The sequence below is a fragment of the Cercospora beticola genome, chromosome 3 (assembly GCF_033473495.1).
Source record: "Cercospora beticola chromosome 3, complete sequence".
Classification (NCBI taxonomy): Eukaryota; Fungi; Ascomycota; class Dothideomycetes; order Mycosphaerellales; family Mycosphaerellaceae; genus Cercospora; species Cercospora beticola.
Window position 1 is genome coordinate 824950 of NC_088937.1, and position 17210 is coordinate 842159.

Genomic DNA, 17210 nt, shown 5'->3' on the forward strand with positions numbered 1-17210 from the left:
TGCAGTCTCGTAACACGTTCTCGACACGCCATTTGAACCAATTCGATGCTGTTCTGGGCGAGATTGTTGACTGAAAGTTTGCTGAGCAGAGGTGCCGTACCCGTCCCGCTGGGTCCTCTTCGCTCGTTGCATGCATACGACCATGTCACAGTTCTCACGACTGACCAAAATCTTGCTCTCGTCACTTGGATGCTAGAACGCTAAATTCGCGTACCATCGACCATTTCGCGATCAAGAAGGACAAAGGGGCTGGACTCTCGTCACACATTGAGCTAGTGTGGGTTGTTGTAGACCACTGTGTTGGAACTGGAAATCGAGACGAAGACCGTGCATCAATGCCCAACTATCGAACTAATCACCTTTGACAGTCATCGTAACCTCCTGCACGTACTCCAACCCACCACTAATCACAGCAACCTTGTCATTCCTAGCGAAAAGAACATTCCGCTTGACAAGACCACAAAGTATCTCCCTCGTTCCCGAATACCATTCGTGCGGCACGAAAAAATGCCGATGATAATGGAAAGTGCCGCTAGGCTGAGTCCTCTTCAAATGCACCGAGCATACCCAAGACTGTTTGTCGAGGAAAACGAATCTGCCATTCTCCAGGAACCCTATGCCGTGGAAGACGAGCTTGGCGATATGTTGTATGGGGTCGCGCTTCGTTGCCTCGATCTTCCGCGGTGTCTTCTGCTCCATAGGTGCGTCTGGCCCTTTCTGATGGTCTGCTGGAACATTGAAGCTTTCCACATCAAGCAAGCAGACATCTTTAGTCCCAGCATTCCCGTCAAGTTGGCACAGCTCCAAGAGTATGGCTGGCGTTTGTTCCATCATGCAGACTCTTGCAGATTTTAGTTGTAAGCCATCTCCAACTGCAATTGGGATGCGCTTGATCTCTGACAGATCGCTCCAACTGTGGATAGACACATCAGTTGGCTCAACACGAAGTACGTACATCGCAGAAGTTGGATGCTGAATCCATATCTGTGTAGTGGACGAGTGTCGCCGCGAACTCAATTCTTGCCCGTCACAGCTCCAGAGATGCGCAGAATCGCTGGTAGATAAGATGAAAATGTCATTTGTTTCGCTCACAAGTAGCTGTGTAATAGCCTTGTTGCTACTCAATCGACCTTGAAAAATTTGCTGCTGGGCAATGAGACCGCCTTGCTGTGAGCGGGCTGTACTCCAGCCGAGAATTGCATTGGAGGCATCGACGCTCAAGCAAAGATTTATCCTCGACCACCAGTGGAGGGAATGCACGTTAGATTTATGTCGATAAAGTGTCGTCGCTTGGCATCCATCACGCAGACTGTACAGTGCGACGGCGCCATCACTCTGCCCACACAGAATATGTTTATCGTCCGTGTGGTTTGCGATTACGCTGATCTTGATCTTGGGTTCTGCTATAGCCACAGTCACAGGTGGCTGGTTGCACGATGCGTCTCCACCATGATCGTGAATCATGTCTTCCTGGCGTAGTCTTGGCGGACCCCAAATGTTGCAGATTGATCCTCGAATGTCGGCCAGCCTACAGCTATCGCGGGAGAATGCTAGTCCGGTGATGTATTGTTTGGAAGAGGTAACCCTGTAGATCAGCTGAAGCGTCTCGAAGTGGTACACGTCGATAGTCCCAGAACCAGCAGCGCCTGCTAGAAAGATCCCATTTGGGCTTGCTGCTAGCTTGGGGCATTCAGCACGGACGACTGTGAGCGTATCATCCTCGAACGGGTCTAAGATCGCCAACTCGCCATCAAGGTAAGAAGCTGCTAGCAGTGGCCTGTCTGGATCTGTATTGAATACCATTGCGGTTATGTTGTGCTTGCTGACTTCGCCATTTGGCAGTCTCTTGCCACAAGTACCATAGTACATGTCGTCTGAAATGCTCCATAGGATTATGGGATGCCCAGGAGAAGCAATGGCGATCATGTCATGAGCTGTAGATATTGAGACGGCGGATGGAGGTCGGAGAGGTCGCTTGTCGTGAACATCCGGGTCAGCATTCCAAGGTTGGTCTGGCAAGCGGCATGCGCCATCACTCAAATCCCATGATGCCAAAAAGCCCTTGTGATATGCAGCATAAAGTATATTGGATCCGTAGGCTAAGTCCAGACAACGACCAGGCATGGGCAGTACGTGTTGCACTTGGTCTTTAAATACATTCCAGATGCGAATGGAGCTATTACCGCATGAGGCTAAGAGTTCAGTTCCATATAGAAAGCGGATCATATTGAGCGCCTCTCCGTGATGGTAGACTTTGTGCTCCTGGCCAGTTGTGGCACGATAGATGTGGATCACGCCATTGGGGCCGGCCACACTAACGGCGAAGAACTTGTTTCCAAAACAGACGCAACTCGCGCGTGATCGGAGGTCTATACATGATAGACGATCGTCCCATTCGACATCCGGCGAACCAATAACAGCAAGTCCGCGCTCTTGCCTCACGAACCCTGCAATGCAGGAGTTCTTGGGGCAGAAAGGAGGCAAGATCGAGAATATCGCGGCTGGATTTGTTAGCAGTGCATCAGCGAATTTTGCTGACAACCTTGTGAGGTCCTTGGCCCAGCTTCTGATGCTCTGTAGCTCTCTTCCATGGGCCGGAGCAGTGGTCATGTGTTCCGTAACGAAATGATCCATATCGGCTGCAGCTGCCACCAATGGCGCAATAGACGATGTATTGGCAATGCATTCGATCCACGAGAGTACATTGGTCTTCAGAAATATATCGAGCAGCAATATCAAATCTGCCGCGGTGAGATTCGCGAGCCTCAAATGATAAGAGAAGTTAAGAGCGGCATAGATCGAAAACGAGGTCCGCTTGCTGGGCGTCTTGTTAGAGTTAAATCTCTTCCTCGGTCGAGGCGCCTGCATATCGGGACCTGAGAGGCAGTTCAAGCACGCAGCTGCCATAATCGCATGTGCTGTCCCGGCCGAGATGGAGAAACCAGACGCCTCTACAGTATCGAGCAGGAACTCCCGAGCGGTCTCGTGTACTAGATTTACACGCCCAACCTTATCAATTGTCAAAAGCTGGCCGCCCACAGCCATGAGGCGAGCTTTCAAATTTGGGAAGCTCTTTCCGAGATGGTGCAGGAGTGCTCCGTCGAGCTCCTCTACTGAAAGTGGTCGGGGGGCACATGTAATCCAGGTCAGCACTGCCCTCATGAATGTATGGTCGCGATCGGCTTGTGCGAGTGTCTTTAGTATCCTCTGGTAGAGAGCAGTCATGCCTCGCGGGACTTCTTCAAGGACCCGCTGAACTTCGGACTCGCTGTACGTGTTGACTAATTCTTGTAAGACGAGGGTAGTCCACAGGAAAGACCCCCTGGACTTGCTCAGGATCTGTTCAACCAAATGCTGGCCGGAGTGTTCCTCGATCGAGGATCCGCGTGCTTGGATCAGTAATTTGATGTCCTCGAGCGTGTCCGCAGCCGAGATATGTTCTATGTTCAACGACATGCGGGCTGCAACGTTGTCAAATTCTGTCTTCAAAGATGCCGTCTCCCTGCTGGTGATCAGGATTCGAAGACGAATTGAATGGACACTTTTGCCAAACAACGATGTGAACGCCGCTGCGAAGTTCTCGCACTCGTCTAAGCCATCAATCACCCAGTACTGCTCCTCGAGGCTGGAGCGTAAAATGATGTCAACGAAAAGTTTGCGCCAGAGGAGACGTTCGTTTTGGTTCTGGCTCGAGAGTGCATCAGTCCCGGGGTCGATCGATTCGATTTGCGCTTTGTCCACGGCTAGAAATTCCGCTCGTATTTGGTCACTACGAAGCGCTGTTTGGTACGCCAAAGCCTTCAAGCAAGCTCCGAATACAGCTTTGGATTTGTCGGCATGTTTGAAGAAGAAGTAACTAACGCTTGCGCCGCGCTGTTGCAGCTGACTGATGATGTAGCTTGTGAGCGTCGATTTTCCTGACGCAGGTTTGCCAGCAAGCCACAACACTTGGGTACCATTAGCCTTAGAGTTAACCCAGTCTCGATAACTAGCTCGCTCGTTGATCCATTCGCATGTCCCCGCAAGTCGAGCATCTTCAGCCTCAAAGTGATCATCTTCGTAATGGGCGGTGATTCCCAGAAGGCTTTTTAGCTGTGAAGTTTGCTCGGCGTTGGTACTCTCCCGATGGGTCACCACACTTTGCTGCCGGCTTTCGGATTCCAGGAAACCAGGAGGCCCGGGAGACAGAGCGATAGAGCGTAGACGTCCCGCACTTTGCGGCATTGAAGGATGGCTTGGGACATGTTGCCGAAGTAGCATTTCTTCCAGAGCAAGCGGATCTACAGTGCTCGGGTCCTGATCTTGCGTCCTACTGTGCGCCGATGTCAGCTGCAGCGCTGCTGCTTCATCGCGCTGCAAAACACTGGCTACAGCGACGGCAGCTGAGGCAGCCCAAGGAAAATTGCCAGCTGATCTTTGGACAATCACATCCGATATCTGGTCAATGATATCTTTTTCGTAGCCACCAGCACCAACAACCGCGTGCAACCTTTCACCAACAAGCTTTCTGACATCTGCATCGCTGTACTGTTCAATCCAGATTCTTTGACGTTGATCAAACGCCTGGAGAAACGCGGGCTCTGGCCGACTTGCCACACAAAGCTTTACGTTCTGCCCTCCTGATTGGGTCCAATGACATAAAACACCGCTTAAGGTAGTGAAGTCGCGGAAGTCGTCGTTGTACTCGTCTAATCCGTCGATGAAAATGCAAATCTTGCATTCGAGAGACCCCGACACGATTTGAAGCACATGAATCAATGCGTTCTCCATGCGATCTGCTCGCAGGTGGGTTTTGAGTTCCAGCTGCCAGGGCTGGGATTCAACCAATCTTACTAGATCCGGCAGTGCCTTCTCGATCAGCTCTGGACATTGCTCCAAAATGTCGTGGAGCATCGAGCGAGATAGACCTGCGATTGTTCTCTGCTTTTTAGATCCATCGTAGCAGAGGAAGAATTTGGCAAATATGAGCTTTGAGCCTTCAGCCCACACGTTTAGCATTCGTGCTGTCGCTTCGTGGTCGCACAGAAATTTTCATCAATACCGACTTCCCGGTATATGGCTTGCCCACCACGTGAAATATTCCAGCGCCGCCCCGTAGCCATGAGCAGAACTGGTTCTTACCCAGACTGACTGGAGCCGAGGACGACTTCGACTCGTCTTCTGCACCGCCTGAGGCAGACCCATCGAAGTCGTGAAAGGATAACGCCATTGATTCATGAGGACTGGCCTCGAAATCGATATGTTGGTGCAATTCTGAGTGTGAAGCGGGACCGGTCTGGCTGTACTGTTGCAACCGAAACTGCGGTTGCTGCATTGGTTCCAGATGAGCATCTTCATCGATAGCCCAGGAGAAGCAATCTTGGTCCACAGTTATAATATCGTCGAAGCGTTCGTGTGCCGTCTCATATTGCAAGAGATTGAGGATCTTGCCTCTTGTGAGTGCCTTTCGGCTATCGTCAGGAAGAGCGAATATCCGTTGCAGCTGGAGCTCGGCCTGGCTGCTCAGAGATGTGATCGTGACGTTTGCTCGGATGTTAGATATCTCGGCAAGAAGTCGTTGAAATGCGACATCATTAGATTGCATAGACTGAAGGACCTGTTGATGTAGTGCCTTGCTGTCGAGACTGCAGGTCATCAGCCACCATAGTGTCTCAATAGTTGGCTAGCGGGAGATACCTGTTCATACGGATTAGCTGAAGGTTGAGTTGAGCACGGCAATCAGCTAGCCGCCTGAGCAGATCGTCTCGCTCAGATTTCTTGAGTTGCGACTTCAGCGATGACACAAAAGAGTGCCATTTGGAATCAGGTCCTTTCGCTCGTGTTGTCCTCAGGAGCGCTGACAACTCTGAAGAGATCACTCTGCAGCGGTTCGCCAGGCGAAACAGTGCTTCATCATCTAGGCTTTGAGCCAAGAGGCCAGGAGGGTTTAATCGTGTGGACAGCGCATCCAGCTCTGAAGCACAGACGAGTGAATCGGCATCTGAGGCAGCCATCATAGCATCTGATTTATAGACTTGTCAAGCTCCATAGACAATCTTCGCTGCGAAATCCACGAACTGGCAGATGGCTGCCACGAGCCCGATTGCGCTGACTGGATCCATCATGAAGGTGCCGGATCGACTGGAACAGAAGGTACATTCTTTAGTAGGCGCTCCGCGCTGCTTTGGCAACACGCAGTGGACTCGCGACCGCGTGGGCCATGGCTCAAAAAGGCGAGTATTGTGCCGCAGAAGTGCAATCGTCTCAAATTGACGTGGGAAGTAGCAGTCCGGCAGACTATGATGTTGTCGAACCGAGCCGTGTGCCGCCCGGGTGTGTACATTGCATGAACATACAGTAGTGCGACATGTACGTGTGGCCTAGCCGCCGCCTTCGCGTTGGCCAGCAGGGATCTGGAGCGTGTCGTGTCTTTTGCTGGCCCTCCACTCCATTGAACCGACGCCCACATGGGTACCCATAATGCAATACCAGTTTGGCCGGAGAGATAGGCGATAGCGCGTGGTTGTTGTGCACATGCAGGTGGCTCGGTCGGACGCGACAGAAGATGCTCGATGTCGGGCTGGGCGCGTCCGTCGGCTTCCTCACCACTCTCCCGTCCTTCCTTCCGCCACATTCCACCACCACCACCTGGACAGCCTTACTTTCCGCGACACGAATCCTCAAAGATGGCTGAGCATCCAACGATACAACCTGGCGATCACAGTGCCTTCATGAAGTATGCTGTTCAACAGGCACGCCTGTCTCCGCCAGGACCTGACAAATTCTGCGTCGGAGCAGTTCTGGCAGACGGCGACTCTGGGAAAATTCTGTCTACTGGATACTCTCTCGAGCTGCCTGGTTATATGGAAGGGGACATGGGCAGCACGCATGCTGAGCAATGTTGCTTCATCAAGGTGGCTCAGCAGCACGGCCTTCCGATTGTTCGAGCCGAGGCACACATTGCACCTGTACTGCCCGACAACACTGTTCTCTACACCACTATGGAGCCTTGCAATGCGAGATTGAGTGGCAATCGGACATGTTGCGATCGTATCATTGCACTCAAACCCAAGCTTCGTGTTGTCTATGTTGGCATCAGAGAGCCCAACACCTTCATAGTTGATAACGACGGCAAGCAACGTCTCGAAAGCGAGGGCGTCGGATTTGAAATGGTAGACGACGTTCACGACTTGTGCTATGAGGTAGCAATGACTGGGCACGAGGACGAAGGCAGATAACTCTGTCGATACCTTCGACATCACGAAGAACAGCGAAACGAAGTTGACAGCATCATTGAGACAATCGTCTAAGCGAGCAAGTCTCGACACAAACTAACTACTGGTTATGTGGTCTCTGGAGCTCGCAGGTGTTCGAGCCCCGCCACAAACTCCTGCTGTGGGCCTACATCCCTGCAGCTAATGCAAACGCAGCTGTTGTAACCGCCAGCGGCACAGCATACATCCTTCTCGGCGCTAACATTCTTCGATAAAACCTACGGAGCTTCGCTTCTAGCTTCCAGGTTGCTTGATAGCTTTATTCGGCAAAACTTTGAACCTCGTTCGTATTTCAACAACCTGCACAGCATTGCAATGGACTCTGAAGATGGAAGCAGTTTTCAGGTCGACCCTAGCGTGACCAAGGGTGAGCATCCCTTCACCTTGTTGCTCCAGTCGGTCTTTAACGTACAGAAAAGCATTACCAGAAGGATGCCGGGTGACTTCAACAGAACAACACGGAGTCAGCTTCTGGGCTAGCACAAGCCGAATCGATGTCGAATTGTCAAATGGCACTCAAGAAGCATATTTCGTCAAAGTAATGCAAGGGGAAACAGGCAAAAATATGCTGCACAGCGAGTTCGAATCCATGCAAGCCATCTACACCCTACTCCCGGACTTCTCGCCCAAACCAATAGCCTGGGGATCATACGCAGAAACCGAAGACACACACTTCATCATCATGGAGTTCCGCGACATGATCCTAGAAATGCCAGATCCAGACAAATTCGCCGCTCGACTGTCAGATCTACATCACAACAGCAAATCCCCCAATGGCAAATTTCGCTTTCACGTCACTACCTATCCCGGTAATCTGCCGCAGTACTCAGATTGGGAAGACAAATGGGAGACCTTCTTTGCCAAAGCAATGAGGCAGGCTCTCGATCTCGAGATCGCCGCAAAAGGCTACGATCCCGAATTCGATGAACTTATTCCCGCCCTATTCGACACAATCATCCCACGCTTGCTACGACCACTCGAAAGCGACGGTAGATCCGTGAAACCTTCATTAGTCCATGGCGATCTGTGGTATGCCAATTCGGGAATCGACAGCAACACAGGGGAACCCATCGTCTTCGATGCTTGTTCATTCTACGCTCATAACGAGTATGAATTCGGGCAGTGGAGACCTGTGTGTAATCGATTCGGCGACGAGTATGTTCAGGCTTACTTCAAAAACGTTCAAGTGTCGGCTCTTGAGGAGGATTATGATGGAAGAGTGGATCTGTACAAATTGTGAGCATTGGTGAATTTCCATTCATGAGTTAGCTGACAGTCTAGCAGAAAGTTTAACACGCATATTTCGGCATTGTTCTTTGATAATCCTACGCTACGTGAGCAAATGTTAGGTGATTTGAGGGATTTGAAGGCGAGATATGGCTGATCAACTGAGCGGAGAATAGCACAGCCGCTCGAGCGCCTGCTCTGTTTGCGTATGGTATGAATGATGTGGTGTCGCTGTTTACACCACTGGGTTCAGCCTCTTTGAGGTTTCCAAATCACTCGCCACAACCGTAATCATGCTGCCTTCCAACGCCGTAGAATCCAGAAGCTGCAAATTCGCCACCCGTAACACCTGTTGACCACGCCGTTTGATGTATTCAGATTTCCGCCTGACCAAAGGTCGTTTTGCAATGCCCCAATTTTCAGCAAAAGTACCGCCCATGCCTTGTTCCTGGTCGTACAACCCCATGAAACTCATAAATCATCATCATAATCCACCCCATCAAACAATCTCAGTACCACATCCAACATCGGACCTCTCAGTTCCATCGCCGAAGCCGAATCATCATCTTCGCCTCCAAACATCCTCTTATCTCTCGAATGAAAAGACTCTTCTCGTTGAAAGACTGGCTGATAATTCAATGTACTCATACTCGTCGGACAAGGAGGAAAGTTGTGTGTCGATCCTGTTGACTGCTGTAGTTGCTGTGCAGCAGCTGCAGTACGCATAATTCTTCGAGACTTATTCGATCGATGTCGGATTCGTTTTCGGTTTGCTTTTGATGGTGGCGAAGAAGGAGAAGTCGCCGAATAAACAGAAGTTGTCGTCGTTGAAAGTGGCAGTGATGAAGCCTGCCAGGAAACTGGGTGGCAACGACCACCACTAGGATATTGATATTGATATGAATACAGTGGCGGCATAGCGCTGGAATTCGCGTTGAGGAGCATTTTTGTTTGTAATTATCGTATGTGTCGAGTGCTGCAAAAGAAGATGTAGAGACTGTGATGTGAGCAGCGGTGTGTAATCCCCACATGCGGTGTAGACAAATTGAATGCCGAGAGCGACATGCGCTATATACTTACTGCCGCCTCTGTCGACGCATCAGATGACTACTAGTGCAAGGACCAAACCAGACCAAAGAAAGCACAAAAGTATGAGTCTTTGAGTTGGGCTTCTACGCAGGCCAGGCACGTCAGGTCACGCAAGCGGTCGGGTGGGCGGGCGCCGAATTCGGAACGCCGATGCTATGCGATAGCTTGGTTCTCTATTGTCTCTCACAAAGACTCATGGTGTCATCGACAGGATTCAGAAAAAGTCGCTGGGAAAGGAACTTTCGTTGTTGGGATTTCTTGGAGTGAAGTGTGAGTCACGACGCCGGAACGTGGACATGTGACCTGGCTTGGCAGGGCTCGGGCTTCGCCACTGCTAGGCAGGAGAGAGATTTGTCTTGCGACTACCACGCCACGCATCGACGTGCTTCTCTGGGAAAGAAGGTGTTCACGAACAAGCGAAAGAACGGACTTGCCGCACAAGAGTGGCACGGCACAGGCGTGGGTCACAGGCGAGGAGATGCAACGAAGTCTAGTTTAACTCGCCTAGGATTTAAGTGTTAGTCAATACATCGCTATATCATAGGCTTCTTCGAAAACACGGGTAGCCCGTCAAACATGATTCTTCTGTCGTGTTCGCATCAATTCAAAATATCGATCCGCGCTCGTAATCCAATCTTGCATCATCTGCTCAATTGTGCCAGAGTCCATGTCGTTCGCAAACCGTTCGCAGATCCGTCCTGAACATACAAATACAAGGGAGCCTCGCAATCGCCAGTTCTGGGCTTGGTCATCCCTGTCATGGAAGCTTGAAAGGGAAACCATATGTCCGAATATGGAATTCTGGGCAGATTCAATTGGGGCTCCGGATTGTTGATTGGGATGGTGGTCAATCATCTCGTCCATTAAGTGATCAAGCAGAGACGGCGTACACGGCTGCGTATATTATGGTGTCTGGCATCTGGGTTCCGGACACTGAATCGGAGCTTCCTTTGGCTTGCGTGTCCACGGGTGCGTTTGCGGTGGCGCCAGCGCCTGCGTTTGTGCCTGTGCCTGTTCCTGTCCCTGTGCCTGCTTTCGTGCCTGCCGCGTTCGTGCCCGAGGTTGTGCCCTGAGATGCGTCTGGCTTCTCATCTTGATTGTCGTAGGACACCACAGATGCATTAATGGTGGCCTTGCTGAAGGTTGTCATTCGATCGTAAGGAGGCTCACCGATACTTCACAAGTTAGCAATGATCCCATCTAAGCGATTTGGTCAGACCAACCTGTGGTCCTTAAATCGATCCTGAATGGCGATAACGAAGTTCGTAGCGTCCGTCCAGCTGTCAATGTACCAGGTGACAGATTGTGACTTGTCACATCGAAGCTGCACAGCAGGATCAGTCAAGGGTAATGTTTTCGAGAGTGCTCGATGGCACCTACGGCCTTCCCACTGATTGGCCAGTCCTTCTTGACCGAGTCCCATTCTCCTCTGCACACTGCAGTGCCCTTTGCCGCCAGCGGCTCTGGGTTCTTTACGTTGAATTGCAATAATGTATTCCCTGTGGCAGAGCTGCTGACTACCAGTTGGCTGATCTCCAGGTTGGGATTATCAGCCATAATTGTGAGCGAGGCTGGAACCGCTGCAACTGTTGACGCTAGAAGCGCAATGGCTGTTGTGGCGGCCGAGAAGAGCATCGTTGCGGAATCGGCGACGTTGTTGTGGCTTGTTGTGACGCTCGGCGACGGGGGCTATTTCTGCAGTAGATCCACTCAGTTGAAAAGATAGATATGTGATGCCTGCTTGTGAACGAGTGTCAATCTGCTGCAGGATATGTTGTTAGATCAGTGACACTTAAGACAGCAATTGTCACTGTGATGAGAATTGGAGATGGAAGTAAGAGTTAGCACGGGCAGGTCTAGACAGGACGAACTGCACGTCTTTGAACACACGTGGAGAGTTGGACCAGGTGATCGAAAAGGCTCGCATTGGCCTATGGCAGGGAACATTGCAATGCAGAGTGTCCCTCTGGGCGAGTGAACGGCTTTGAGTGCCGTACAGAGATTGCGTATCGCGTGTTGCTGCGAGTAGCCTGTAACAGCAACGAAAGTGTATGGACATCAGGGGGTTCTTCATTGGTTGCTTCCAGGAAGGGTCTACTTGGATATTGCCAGGTATCTGTGGAGTATTTCCTGGGAAAGAACGATCTTCAGAATTGTCGCGGGCGGGCGGTCTGGCAGGTGGGCGGAGAAGGCAGTCTTTGTCGGGCTGTTCTCGCAACTGCTGATACAGCAGCCTGCGTGTGGATGGCCAGCGGGGTGATCCACGACTGTCGACATCAGACAGCGAATCTGATGTGTACATTTCGTCAGCGCAGGGCTGCGAAAGCAAGACGCAGCAGGGCTCTCCTTTGAAACGGCCAGGAGATGCAGCTTGGCATGACGAGCTCAGCCGAAAGTTGATTCAAATACGGCGCCAAGATGGGGGCACTTGGGCGTGCCAAATGAGGACGTGTCATTTCCGTGCTGATGTGCTTGTGCTTGTGCGAGAGCCTTCAGGAGTTGAGGGGCGGATCTAATCTGGTGCCATGAGGGCTATATTTGGGCCCCTGGTCAAAACCCGCAAAACCGCGGGCCTGTCCCGGCATGCACCGCCCACCTGCATGCATGCTGCATGCGAGGCTGTTTGCGCCTGCGGACGACGCGCATGAGAGCGACTCCATATAATAAGCGCGAGCGGTCCTCCGCAGTCACATCGCCGTGAGCGCAGCTGGGACACGCCGGCGCCGAGGAAGCTCGTTGGGCAGCGTGGTGATCGATTGCAGACGCAATTGCAGGTCTTGGGTGGCAGTGGTGGAGGCCAGCCGAGCGCGCCGGAGATGGAACCAGTGACCACGCCAGCAGGCCATGGCCGCAGCGGATGTGACATGCTTTGGGTGCGCGCAAGTAGCTCAACTTCCACCGTTCTGTAGACACGCGCTCGCCGTGCTGTGCTTCCCGCTGCCACTGTTAACACCTCTCCTCGCATTCGCAGCCGCCGCATCGCTGTCTCCTCCGCCCTTCTGCTCGGCGCGGTCCGCCAGCGTTACGCGAGCTCCACCACCCCCCCATCCGCATACCGACCGCCCGGCACGCACGCATTGGACTGGCAGCAGAGACAGAGCACCGCGACGGGAGACGGAGACAGGGTTGGATATGCGGAAGTCGCTGCGAGCAGCGCTCTCGTCGAACAACAAGACGGGCTTCGACCATCCCGGTGCGTACTAGGCCTATATCTCTTCCTCTACGATCATCGAGAGCTGCTGCAGCGTTGTCACAACGGGCCCCGCCGGCCAGGCCAGGACAGCATGGCACAGCTCGATGGGATGGGACGGAGCACACGGCGGCGGTCGTGTCACACAAACACCCGTCTCTTCATGCTGTCCGCTGCCTCTGCGTGTTTCAGCTGGCTGTTCCGCCGCCGTGTCTGCTGCCGCTCCCATACGACACATCCCTGCTGCTGCCCTCTCCCGCCATCCTGGCTATTGGCTGCCGCGCTGCTACACTTGAGCGCGGATAGACTCTCGCTGCAGTTCGTATGCTAACACTCAATCGATCGTGCAAAAGATCTGCCCTTTGCTCCTCGCAGCCAAGACGCCCCGCGTGACAGTGAGCAGCGCTACCACCACGGCCGATCGAGTGCCGCTCCCGCGCTGGATAGGAGAGCCAGCACGCAGAACATCATTTCGACAGCAGGGAAGAACGCTCGGCGCGATCCTTTGACGGCGCTGTTCTAATATTATCGCAGATCGCCGCACCTCGTCGCCGCCGACCAGCGACCTCGCGCACCCCTCACCGCAGCCCGGCTCTGGTGTCCTGCGCTCCCAGACGGTGCGAAGAGCGGGCGATACCAGCAGCACTGCTAGCTACAGCACGAGTGCCCAGTCGCTCCATTCGCTACACGCCGCAAACTACCCGGCCACCATTTCCGAGATAGACCCGCCGCATCCCTCCGCGCTGCGCAGCGACGACGCCAGCAACTCCCTCTCCTCCAACAGCCCCTCGCCATTGCTGCCCATGAGCGCGCACGCCGGCGGCGCACCGGGCAAGACTTCCTCCGACTCTGGCAACACTCCCGCCGCCCTGGATCGCTGGTCGCAACGCCGGCTGCAGCGGCTGAACACCGAGCAGGGCTTCCGCGAGCAGCGGCAGGGTGGGCAGAGTGTGCTCAGTCCACCTGCCACCGCCCACTCCCACGAGCATCAGCCCTATATACAGCAGCCGGGTGGCCTCTCGCACTACGGCACCTCTGATGCTCAGCCCCCGCAATCCCTGCACCAGCCGCAGCAGCAACAGCAAGGCGCCTACCAGACGTCACGTAGTGGTTCCGTAACCGCTCCCAATGTAGGCCTCGCTATCCAAACCCCCAGCACATCATGGAACGCTCCGCTGAAATCGCCTGCTTTGCAGAATCCGCCCCCGCCGCATTCACACCAGCAGGAATACTCGCCGCCGGAGAACCACTCGCACTACGTCGCCGACAACACCATCCGCCCCGCCTTGAACCCAGCGCGAAGCTATTCGGGGCAGACCGACGACTCGTCGTCCATGTCGAACAATGGCTCCATGACGCAGACCAAGTCGGTGCGCAACGGCAATCGACAAAGTGTCCATGACATGAGGCCACGTGAGGGGTCTCACTCGACACAAGCAGGACAAATGGCCGCATTCAGCGCTGCAGTCGTACCTCCGGGGAGTCAAGGCCAGCCGTACAAGGGCAACGGTGGTCAGCCACAGCAGGTGCCGCCTCAGCAACAGCAGCCTGAAGTCGGCCGGGCCACCCCGCAGCCTCTGGCCGTTGCCGATGAGATGAACGATGATGAAGTCTCGCAACTGGTCAAGGACCACAAAGAGCTTCGTGAGCAGCTTCCCACTATCACTTTACTTACTGCGTGCTGACAATCGAAACAGGCGAGAAGTATACTAAGGTCAAGAAATACTACTTCGAAAAGGAGGATCAAGTCAAACAACTGCAAAACAGCCTCGCACATCAGCGATTAGCACAGTCTCGAACTTCACTTGACGATAGCGAGTACACAACGCGATTCAACCGATTGGACGGATTGGTGGCACAGCTTGCTTTCAGCATACGTAAGAGTTGGAAGAGCATACCGCAATGGCTCGTGGCGTCCATGAACAAAGATGCAGTTGCAACAGGCAAGCAAGAGATGACTGCTGCCGGCAGGGCGTTCATATCAAATTGGCTGGTGAGCGAAGTCTTCCAGAAGTACTTCCATCCGGACCTCGAGCCCTCCCTTTCCGCGCAGCTCCGGAGCATCCAGGCGAACATCCGACGGCATGCTCCATTGGCACAGAGCACAGAAGAGGAGGAGTACTTGACATCAAAGGTAGTCAACTGGAGATTGGCAACGCTGGATGGACTGGCGGAGACTCTTCGATCTCCACAATGCCCAGAGAACCGTCAACGTCTTACCGACTCTCTCAAAGACGGTCTTGTTTCTGCCCTCGCACAGCACCTGCAAGACCCTCCTCCATCGGATTTGGAAGGTGGGGTCCACATGATCATCGAACTCGTGGTGAGCATCGCGATACACCTCCCACTCGAAAGCAGAGACGTCAACATTGAATACTTCCCGCCCGGCTACAGCATCTTGAGCGATCAAATGAAGATTGAATCTGGAATCCCACCCCTGGTTACTTCTGTGGCAGACGACCAGGCAGACCGTGCGAGCATGAAGAGCGCTGCGAGCGACGTGACAGACATGACCGACAGTAATCCTGACCAAAGCTCTGTCCGGCGGGAAAAGAGAAGTATGCTCAGTGCAATTACAGGAGGCAAACCAAGATCGAGCAAGCACGCCGGTGCTTCGTCTGGTAGCCTTGGTCGCCCTGAAAGTGCTCAAGGTGTCAAGGAAGACTTGCCGCCACGCGTGCGCATGGCCGCAGGCATTAGTGTGTCTGTGCGAGGACGTGCTATTCTCGTCAAGGCACCAGTTTTTAGCACGTGAGCCATTGCCGACCAAACGTACACTGGAATTGGAACCACCCACGTGCGAGATTGATCACTCACAAACCAACTGCCCCCAATCGCTCTTTCGAGGATGCAAGGAGCAACCTCGTTTCTCTCAAGCTTCTCTTACACACTTTATGCCGGATCATTTAAGACGAGCTCTTCGACAAGCTTGACTAGAGCACCAGACCAGATACCCTTTGCTTCGTTGATGTGCCAGAAATCATCTGTCGGGAGTTGCATGGAAGTGGAGTCGAATGGACCTGAGTTGGGCATCGGAAGATTAGATTGCGTGCGGTTGCCTTGGAAAAAGGCGTAAATGAGGACACAAGAGTTGGGCGACTGTCGCACTTTCTTAACACGGAGCAGGCTGTGCATGGCTTCTGCCTTCACTCCGGCGGATACTGCATGCGTCCGAGCCGCGGAAGTGTGAGGCAAAGGTATATAGCCTTCAGCCGTCTGTGCGATTTGCAGAACGGCGGCGGCCGACTGGTCGCCTTTGCTTGGAAGGATTGTATAAGATGCAAAAAGAGAAAATAGCTTTCTAGCTGCGAACAGGACGGAAGCTCTTGATTTGGACGCTACCTTTCTCATTTATCCATCTCACTCTATGTCTATGTCTCAGAGACGCTGTCGAGGTACAGACAGTCATTGGTCATCACGCTTCGGCTTCACGAGACCTGCTGGCTCTGCTTCTTTCTTGAGCTCTTCCCAATCAGGTCGCGGAAGCTCGATGCCCTCAAGCACGCGTGCGTAAGTGATGCCTCCGAGACGGGCAATGGGACGCAGGACCTGGGCGATTCGTCAGCCAATCCACAGACACAGAGCGTAGAAACGGGAGAGAGCAACTCACATTCGGATCAATCAAATTCCTCTCCTCATTAATCGCATCCTCTCTCGCCCAAAATCTCACCCCCTCCACAACAGCCAACACTCCGGTCTTCTTCCCCGGTGTCGCCCGACTTTCAAATTCTTGCGTATTCATCAATTTCGCCTCGACAGAAAACACCGCCTCTTTGACTCTACTAGGTTTCACAACTTCTGTCTCTCCAGGCGTCAGACCCGTCAGAGCCCATTCCGAAACTCCATAAGGGGCGTTCACAGAAGTGGCATTCGCCGCTTCGAGATAGTGTTCAGAAATGATATTGATTGTGCATTCTTCGGTTTCGAGGAGGTTGCGTAAGCTGTCTTTTGCGCGATCGAGGCCGCCTGCGTAGCCGATTATGAAGACTGGTGGGTCGTGGTTTACCATTTGGGTGTATGAGAAGGGGGCTAAGTTGGTGGAAGTCCCGTCTTTTGAGCGTGTGGAGATGAAGCCTACGGGTCGGGGGATGATGGCGCTTATGAGGAGTTTGTAGTTGAATGTGGCGGGACGGCCTTCGGCATAAGGGTCGATGGATATGTGTTTCTTTTTGAGGGAGGCTCCGTTGTCGTTTGCGCCTTGGCCAGGTTTCCAGGAGGGGTTTTTGGTTTTGGTGTAGTGCCATTGGGTTTGGGTGTCGAAGTCTGGACGGGAGGCTTCGACTTCTTTGAAGTTTCCGTGGGGGTTGCGTTGGACGGCTTTTTCGGAGTCGTACATGTTTTCGTGGGTGGCGGTGTCGTTGTTTTTTTGTTCGGGTTCGCCGGACATGATGGGCGGTTCTTCCTTTCTCTGTGAGGTGGAAAGTGTATCTGGAGATCCTGGTGAAGCTTGT

At 53.1% G+C, this 17210-nt stretch overlaps 7 protein-coding genes across 7 annotated transcripts; 3 read left to right on the forward strand and 4 right to left on the reverse strand.

Annotated features, from left to right (window-relative positions):
• Window positions 1-351: 351 nt before the first annotated feature.
• On the reverse strand, window positions 352-5635 carry RHO25_004300 (uncharacterized protein; the record flags this gene model as incomplete). Its single annotated transcript, XM_023595222.2, has 2 exons — window positions 352-4976; window positions 5122-5635. The coding sequence occupies 2 exons, from the start codon at window positions 5633-5635 to the stop codon at window positions 352-354; spliced, it is 5139 nt and encodes a 1712-aa protein (XP_023457107.2).
• A 1030-nt stretch (window positions 5636-6665) lies between these two features.
• On the forward strand, window positions 6666-7217 carry RHO25_004301 (uncharacterized protein; the record flags this gene model as incomplete). The annotated part of the gene is made up of 1 exon (XM_023595223.2): window positions 6666-7217. One exon carries the CDS (start codon window positions 6666-6668, stop codon window positions 7215-7217), a length of 552 nt encoding a protein of 183 aa, XP_023457104.1.
• Window positions 7218-7568: 351 nt separating this feature from the next.
• On the forward strand, window positions 7569-8637 carry RHO25_004302 (uncharacterized protein; the record flags this gene model as incomplete). Its single annotated transcript, XM_023595224.2, has 3 exons — window positions 7569-7620; window positions 7673-8489; window positions 8538-8637. 3 exons carry the CDS (start codon window positions 7569-7571, stop codon window positions 8635-8637), a joined length of 969 nt encoding a protein of 322 aa, XP_023457105.1.
• A 1803-nt stretch (window positions 8638-10440) lies between these two features.
• On the reverse strand, window positions 10441-11204 carry RHO25_004303 (uncharacterized protein; the record flags this gene model as incomplete). Its single annotated transcript, XM_023595226.2, has 3 exons — window positions 10441-10744; window positions 10793-10893; window positions 10950-11204. 3 exons carry the CDS (start codon window positions 11202-11204, stop codon window positions 10441-10443), a joined length of 660 nt encoding a protein of 219 aa, XP_023457103.1.
• A 1497-nt stretch (window positions 11205-12701) lies between these two features.
• Window positions 12702-15514, forward strand: RHO25_004304 (uncharacterized protein; the record flags this gene model as incomplete). The annotated part of the gene is made up of 3 exons (XM_065602542.1): window positions 12702-12762; window positions 13294-14403; window positions 14457-15514. 3 exons carry the CDS (start codon window positions 12702-12704, stop codon window positions 15512-15514), a joined length of 2229 nt encoding a protein of 742 aa, XP_065458614.1.
• Window positions 15515-15651: 137 nt separating this feature from the next.
• RHO25_004305 (uncharacterized protein) lies at window positions 15652-15894 on the reverse strand (the record flags this gene model as incomplete). The annotated part of the gene is made up of 1 exon (XM_065602543.1): window positions 15652-15894. The coding sequence occupies one exon, from the start codon at window positions 15892-15894 to the stop codon at window positions 15652-15654; it is 243 nt and encodes an 80-aa protein (XP_065458615.1).
• Window positions 15895-16164: 270 nt separating this feature from the next.
• RHO25_004306 (uncharacterized protein) lies at window positions 16165-17146 on the reverse strand (the record flags this gene model as incomplete). Its single annotated transcript, XM_023595228.2, has 2 exons — window positions 16165-16308; window positions 16370-17146. 2 exons carry the CDS (start codon window positions 17144-17146, stop codon window positions 16165-16167), a joined length of 921 nt encoding a protein of 306 aa, XP_023457101.1.
• Between the last annotated feature and the right edge of the window lie 64 nt (window positions 17147-17210).